At 46.5% G+C, this 8,233-nt stretch overlaps 1 protein-coding gene across 1 annotated transcript in view; it reads left to right on the top strand.

The window, feature by feature from the left end:
• Positions 1–1,707: 1,707 nt before the first annotated feature.
• XPO4 (exportin 4) overlaps positions 1,708–8,233 on the top strand; it is an 80,882-nt gene continuing 74,356 nt past the window's right edge. The window contains exon 1 of the mRNA XM_030234588.2: positions 1,708–1,859. Within this exon, the coding sequence (XP_030090448.1) occupies positions 1,779–1,859 (81 nt within the window). The 5' untranslated portion in view covers positions 1,708–1,778. The remainder of the gene's footprint in view (positions 1,860–8,233) is intronic.

Here is an 8,233-nt window from a genome sequence, read left to right as displayed (position 1 = left end):
TATGTTGAGCCCCCCTTTCAGTGCAGCCCTACTGATCTCCCCACATTCTCCAGCTTTGAAGCTTATCATTATCCTGAAATGCATGTTCTACATCTATCTCCTAGGTAAACCCCAAAATCAATAATTTACATGGTTCTATTGCTACATTTAAACTTGTTTAGTAATAAGCACTGCCATGCCCTCTTCAGCATTGAAAGCTGTCATTGCTTAGGAGAAAAATCCTTGCATTTTTCTCTGGAACGGGAGAGATGGATTTCTTGTTGTCATTCATTTCCTCGATTCTTTCTTCCACTTTGGCTATTACACTGTATCATCTGCATGGAAACATTGTCCATTGGCACTCAGATTATGTGAACAGTCTACAAGCTCTCAACACTGCTATCAGCCGGCTCAGTTAGCTGATAAATTCCAAACCTTGCATACATTCAGCACTTGAGGTCAGCTAATGCCTCCCCAAGGCTGAGAGAACTATGGCTGGAAACACCTGACTCTGCTACGGGCAGAGTGGTGCAGCGGGTTCAGGGGAGCACAACAGCTGATGGTGCTCTGCTCTGCACCGTGAGGGACGTGCTCTGATCTGGACCTATGCACAGAGCACTCCTTGGCAATTGCAGATCTTCCATTCTGGCTTCATCTGAAGGTATCAAAGCTCCAAGTCTGCGCAAACTGAAGTGGAAACAATCAAATTTGTTTAAAAGGCCAGCTCTTTAACCAAAATGAAGTGCCACTAAAGGCATAATCTGAGATCCTTTTGCTCCCGTGGCTGCGCAAATCACAGTGTTCTCTTCAGCACATCTTTTAGAGTTGACATTGTCTTGTGACTCACAACAAAAAACATGAAAGGAGCTCCAGGTGGATTTATGTGGGGAAAAGTGCATTTTAGAACAGTTTTAAACATTGTTGGGTTTTTTGTTGCTGTTTTCATTTGTTTTTTTGTTTTGTTTTTTCTGCTGTAAACCAGTTCATTTGTAAAGACGCTGACCACCCTCTCCCCTCCCCACCACTTCGTAAGCTATATTTTATAAACTCAGCTTCTCGTCTCACCACAGATCTGCAAGCACTGCAGTGCATAAGAGACTGCCAGCAACCAGCGCCTGCGGCCGCGCTGGCACCTGAGCTCATTGGGAAGCACAAGAAGTGCTTGTAAGTCTCCAGGGAGAGCGCCAAGAGGATGGTGCCAGGCTCTCTTCAGTGGTGCCCAGGGACAGAAGGAGGAGCAATGGCCACACCTGAACACAACGAGTTCCACCTCAACATGGGGAAGAACTTTCCACGGAAGGTGGCAGAACACTGGAAGAGGCTGCCCAGCGTGGTTGTGGAGCCTCCCTCTCTGGAGACATTCCAAATCCACCTGGACGCGTTCCTGAGCAACCTGCTTTAGCTGACCCCAGCTTGGCAGGGGGTGTAACCGGATGATCTCCAGCGGCCCCTTCCTCCCCTAACAAACTGCGGGCCGGGCAAATGCGGCGACCTGGGCCCGGCGGGGAGCGGTGACCGCCCCGCCCCGGAGCTCGGGAGGTCCCGCCGCGAGCTGCGGGCCGGGCCGGTCCCGCCCCGGAGGCGGCCGGGAGGGGCCTGAGGGGCGGGGCCGGGCCAGGCCGGGCCGGGCAGGCGGAGGGAGGGAGGCGCGCGGGGCGGGCGCTGTCCCCGCCCGGAGCTCGCGGTGCTGCGGCGGCGCCGCCGCTTCGCTTCCGCGGCGGGGCCGGGCCGGGCCGGGATTGGCCGCGCGGCCGCCTCGCCCCAGAATGCAGCGCATGGCGCGTCATTGAAGAGAGACCATGATGGCGGCGGCGGCCGCGGCGGCGGGGGGCGCCCCCGAGGTGATCGCCCAGCTGGAGAACGCGGCCAAAGTGCTCATGGTGAGGCGGGCGGCGGCACCGCCGCGCCCGGAGCGCCGTGTGGCCCCCGAAAGGGCGCCCGCGCCGGACCCCCCTCCCCGCCTCCGTTCCCGCTGCCCTCGCCCCTCGGGCTCGGGGCGCGGCGCGCTGCCTCCGCCGCCCCGTCCCGCTCCCCTTTCGAGCGGGCTCCTTCCCTTCCCTCCTGTCCCTTCGCCTCCGTGCCGAGTCGTCCGTGTGGCTCCGCAGCCGGGGCCGGCCCCGCCGCGCACGCCGCGCCACTCTTCCATGTGCCGCCCGCTCCCCGTCGCCCCAGGCAGGCTGTGCCGGCTGCCCGCGCTGCCCGCCCCACCTGCGGCGTGTCCGTCCCCGAGCCCCGGTACCGCCACCGTCCGCCGCCCAGACCCTCGCCGAAGTTGCCAGTGAGCAGTCCTCCCTCCTCTCTCCCGGGGCCTGCGGCGGCGGAGGAACGGTGGGAGGTCGCGCCCGTCCCCGGCCCAGCGGGGACAGCGAGGCACTCTGGGCAGCGTGGAAGTGGCCTCGGGAGTGGCGTGATCCGGCTCCAGAGTCTTCTTTTAAGTGGAGGGGCACCGAGGAGCCAGAGGTTCACGGTGCTGCTGCGTTGTAGCAAAGCTATTAGTGGTGCTTCGCACTTGATCTGTTTAATTATCAATTAACTGGCCCTGATGTCTGTGTGTTGTTTTCATAACTGCGTGGGAAAGAACGCCCATATGGCAAAGATCAGAAATGCGATGGAGCTGGATACCGATAGTGACCATTGGCGTTAAAACATCCTAGGTTTGCATCCTTGTAAAAGACTTATTTGAATGAAAAGCTCTATGTTGGCTGGTATAGTTTACAGGTCTTTATTGCAGCTCTTCCGTACATGTCTAGCTGAAAGCCTTCCCCACGGAATTTATCTTACCAAAAAGTGTTTCTAACAGAAATAAAGTTTGTAAGGTGTGGCTATTAATGGGATTTCAAAAGAACCAAATAAATACTAGCAAAGTTTTTCTGGTATCAATAATTAATCAATGGCCAGAGCCTGAACGATTGTGTTTTAGTGTCTCGCTGAAGTAACCTGACTGTAAAGTGAGAGGTGATCGGCTTTAGTCGTGGGCAGCAAGCTCTAGTCGTTTTAGATAAATGCTTCACAAAGTATGCCACCTGTGATGTGCTTCAAGCTTTGAGCTGTGTTTGATTTGTGCATGCTCTACAAAACATGTCTATGTTGATTGTTAGATGTTCTGGTAATGTCTGTGTATCTCTGTTTTAAAGATAACACAAATGCAGTAATTACTTAATAAGAAAAATCGGTAGTAGTCGGTTCTGTTACTGTGTAACAGAACAGGGGTGTGGAACAAAGCTGGTGGTTAAGTAGTTTTCAATGTCAAACCACTAGCATGTGCAGTGGCATCTCCAAAGTCTTGCATCTGTGCTTGAAGGCTAAAGGTAACTTGTGGGCATTGTTTCTCTAGCATAGCCTGCTAGCACAGAGAGGGAAAAGCAACTTACTGTGGAGTTGAATTAAATAAAAACTGTAATACAGGGAAAAAGGTGCAGGCCTCTTATGGTAATGTTTGTGATTCTGTTGAAGAATAGTTGCTGAACTTATTGGTAAAAATGCATCTTGTGTCTGCAAGCACATGGATGTTAGGATCCTTGTTGAATTTCTACCTTCCTCCCTACAGCCTCTGACAGTATGAAACCTGACTTTTTGTGATATTTAGCTTTTTCTTCTTTTATTTCTTTTCCACAGCTGATTTTGGAAGTTTCATAGACAACATTAACCTGAGAAGAACTAGTTAGATGGCTCTTACCGAGGAAGCTGCATGAAACAGAGATATTCACTAGAGCTATTCGTGAGGGTGAGGACTCAGAATCAGGCTTTAATCAGAAGTGCAGCTCAGCAGGTGCTGTATGAAGGTGGATGTGAGACCCCAGAGACTGAAAGAGTTATGAGCTCTGCTTCTGTTCTGTCTCGCTAGCAACTGTGCAAAAAGAGGGGCCTGATTGTGTTTCAGGACTGCACCTGGTCAGTGATGATCTGAATTTCATTTAGCCAGAGGGCTGCACTATTTGGTTAAAGATTCTCTTAGGGATGAGAGTCTGTGTGGCAGATAGGGGGGTGAACTGATCAAGCAACCTGCTGGGATCACTTAGTAAGGTGTTTATGTAAAAATCCGAGGACTTGTGGGGTGAAGGGTGATGAACCTGCTGCTAGTGTTGGAGGTCATGAGTCAGCCACCTTGCAGTGGAGCCATACCTGAAGCGATGGGAAAGGGCAGAGCTGTGAATGGTCTGGCAATAGATGGGAGAAGGTTTTAACTGGACAGGGAGCTGTGGAGGGGTTCAGCAAGGTTTTCTTGTGACAGTCTGTCACAGCTGAGACAGTGGCAATCCTTGCAAAATACGGATGGGATGCATCAAAGGTTTTTCAGCATTTCAAAATACAGAGCAGGGAGTGGTGGTGGTTTACTTGATACTTGCCTTGATTTCAAATAGAAATACTAAGCCTTGAGGAAAACAATGGCATGCTAATAAAAAGACCTGAATGTGTTTAATTAATTTTCCTTGAGGATAAGCATGGATTACTGTGAGCTCTCTAAATCTTTGAGAAGTATTTTCATAATTTTTTTCATTGCTCTGGGTTAGTTGAGTTTTCCTTTGAAAAATTACTTTTTAGATATCTGATAAAGAACACCCAAGTCCTGATCTCCTAAATTGCTGTTCTTTATGGACTTCACAAAACATGGTGTGCCATGTTTAAAAACTGGAAATGTTCAGTCTTTTCTCTCACCAAGCTCTTCTACAGCTGAATGGAAATGCTTTTCCCTTGTTACCAGTAGGGCCTTTCAACAGGTTCTAGGTAGCTCACATTCAAAAGGCTTAATTTGAGAAAGGATTGGAATTTGGCATAAATTCACAAATTGTAATAAAAGATAAAACTCATCTTGTCATTAGCTGCCAAATATGATTTTGAAGGCTGGTGCTGTGACTGTTTCCTTTAATATGTGTAAAAGTATTTGAGGTATAAAAACTTACTTTCTAGTAAAGGTGCATGGTGTTCACCTGAAGTAAGATCCCCATAAATACTTTGCTGTGAAGTTTCTCAGTGCCACAGGCTGGTATCCATGTTTGGCCTGTGTGACTTTGGCTTGCTAAAGACCATACGCCAACATTTGTATGAACTGATTTAATTTATTCCTCCTTTGTTTCCTTCTGGCATGGTGTCCCCTGACCATGTATCTCCTATCTATTATGTTCTGTTAGCTCAGGTGATAATTAATGCCAAATATAATTAGTACTAGTTTAGCACTTTTTTAATAGCTGTCTTCATGGATTAGAGAAGACATTGGTTGTATTAGTAAGGAAAGAAATGTAAATTTCATCCCAGAAGTGAGAGGATGAAGTAGGAAACATGCCTAACACCACCTAGTTATTGCTGAGAGTTTATTTAAGCAGGTTTAAATTTTCTAGCATATGATATTCTCTAACACCTAAATGTAAATTCACAGGCTATTGCTTGTTCACCCCACCTCCTTCCAAAAAGAGTGCTCTATTCTTACCTGCAGCTCTGCTTTCTCCCTTGTTACCCTGTGCAGAAGATATTAATATTGCTGAGATGACATAGGAATTAAACAAGGGAATGGATTTCTGTCAGGTTAGCAAGATGTATTGGCTATCTGTGCAGCCATTTAGGTTGCAGAGCTAGCACAGGGGCACTGAAATTAGATTGTTGGACACATACAGAGCTGGTCTGCCCCTGCTAAGCGGTGAGTTGTCAGGTTGGCTCAAGTGTGTAATATACCTCCACTGTACAATTTACTTGCTAACTCTGACTCTCATGATATTAGAAATGCCAGACTTCACTTAGAGCTGCACACTGAAAAGAGAAGAGGTTACAAGTTTCAGAAGGGAACGTTCCAGCTGGAGAGAAGACCAAAAAAATCACATTAAGTGTGATTGGTGAAGGCAGTGGAGCAGAATGTGTAGGGAGGCTGTAGGATCTCCTATCTTTGGAGAAATGTAATACTTGACTGAACAAGTCCCTGAACAACCTGATCTAACTTTGATCTAAATGAGTTCTTTTTTGGGCAGGGGGTTGAGCGAAGTAGATCTAGAGGTCCATGTTAGGCTATTCTGTGTGGTGTGGGTTTTGGAAAGCTCAAAGAACATTTAGGTAAAGGCCGCAACTGACAGAATGAGAGGACACAGTCTTAAGCTGCACCAAGGGAAATATAGGTTGGATATCAGGAAAAATATTTTTACAGAGAGAGTGATCAAGTACTGCAATTGTCTGCCTGGGAAGGTGGTGGAGTCACCATCCCTGGATGTGTTTTATCAAAAGACTGGATGTGACACTCGGTGCTGTGTTTAGTTGAGGTGTTAGGGCATGGATTGCACTCGATGATCTTGAAGGTCTCTTCCAACCTTGTGGTTCTGTGATTTTGCAGAAGAATTCCATTCTTTAAAAAATTGTAAATGTTCTGTTTTGACTGTGGTCTGTTTCAAAGGGTGGGTGTTGGGTGTGTATGTGGGGTGATGTGGATTCTCACATCACCATCTTCTCAGGGTACCACTTAGTTTGTGATTTATCCTGCTATTCTAAGGCAGATTTCAGGCTAAAGTTGGGTGGTCTGACAGTGGTCCTAGAAACTTCACTTTCAGATGTTCAAATAAGCTTACAGAAGAAGAGCATAAGGGAGCACGTTAGTAGAATCAGCTTGTTTATAGCATCAACCATGGTATAAACAGTTTATATGGTTGGCATCTTTTGACCTACATTTTGTGGAGATCAGGCCTGTTGTGTAGGAAATTGTCAGAAAATAACCTCCTTGCCTTCTAGCTAGTTCTCAGAATCAGAGGGGCTGGGTACAGACCTAATTTCTCATTTATAACTGCTTAGGCACAAAAGTTTGGTCACGTTGAATAAGAACTTTCATGGTTGTGGAGTCATGAATAGTCTGTTTTTATTGAAGCAGCAGATTATAAATTCTTGTTAGATTGCTGATAACTGCACTAGACCTACAAAATGTACGTGCATAGCTCTGTGCACAAGTATTCCCAGGTAAGCTCTAAGGCAGTTGGAGAAGCAAATCTTACTGCAGTGTTGTGCCTGCCTTGGGAAGGGGAGTGTAGCAAATCCATTGACTTGTCTGTAGAGTGGGGTTGTATTCTTGTCCTTCCATAGTGAAGGATTTCAAATATCAGTTTGTACTTCTTGGACAAAAGGATGAATAACTGCAGTTAAAAATCATTGGCTGCCTGTTGCTGCCATCAGAGGTGTATTTTCATATTGGTAGGTGTGGCTTTTAATATAAACAAGGGGTCAATGAGGGTCTTTGGTTACCTTCATCAAACTGAGCTACCTATCTTGTGGCTGAAAAAGACAGCACGGAAGTGTGGTACTTCAGTGTGCTCCTCCACATGGCTGAGTCAACAGTGGTGGCCCTCTGACCTTCGCCAGGTCTTTACTCCCATCATTGTCTCCTCAGAGGAACAGATCTAAACCAAGGCTTGTGCACAGTGAAGGGGCAGTGAGGCCGAGGGCTGGCACAGAGATGTGGGTGCTTCTGCACTTCACAGAGACAGCATTGGGCTCTGGGGCCTCTGCTTAAGCCCAGGCAACATTCAGTTGTTAAACCTTGCTCAAGCCCAGGTGCAAGATGAGCAAGTGGCCTAACTTGTGGTTTTGCTCAATCAGCCTCATCAATTCTCCATCGTCTTACATCTTGCCATAACCAGCCAGCCTGTTCTCCACAAAGGCCATGACAATCCTTATTCCACCAGGAAGTTCAGTTTCTTGTTGCAATATATCTTCATTGTGAAGCAATTTTTCAGACTGTGAAGCATGGCCTCTACTAAGGGTGAAAGGGAGAGATGGAATAGCTCTGCTTTTGTTATGGCAGGTTGCCTGTTGGAAGAAATCAGACAAATGAATCATTCCAATGCTGAGAAGATTTGTGAAAGTCCTCCAAGTTGTCACCCATGAAACAAGCAGAATGTGTGCTATATTATGGCTAGAATTGAGAGAATTTCTTCTCAGAAGGTCTTTTTCTGGTGGGTGCCTATAGCTGCTGATTTAGAGAGGTCTGAAAAGTAAGGATGATTCTTTTACTAGTGGACATTTTACATTATTTGAATTAGCAATTTCAAAGGCTTGAGGTGTTATCATTGTTTTTTTACTTACAAATAGGTCCAGTTGCTTTTGAAATGCTTTTTTTTTCTTCTAGTTTTTATATATATTATTTAGTTATTATACATCTCTACACACATATATATTACATGCTTTTCTGAGTGTAATGGGGTTTACGAGTGTTTTTGGAAAAATAAATATAGTTCTTTGAGTGAAGCCTGCTGGTTCATAATTTAAATCATTCTTAAATTATGAGAAA

The sequence above is a fragment of the Serinus canaria genome, chromosome 1 (assembly GCF_022539315.1).
Source record: "Serinus canaria isolate serCan28SL12 chromosome 1, serCan2020, whole genome shotgun sequence".
NCBI lineage: Eukaryota > Metazoa > Chordata > Aves > Passeriformes > Fringillidae > Serinus > Serinus canaria.
Note: the sequence above shows the minus strand (reverse complement) of the source record. Positions and strands in the feature narration are given on the sequence as shown.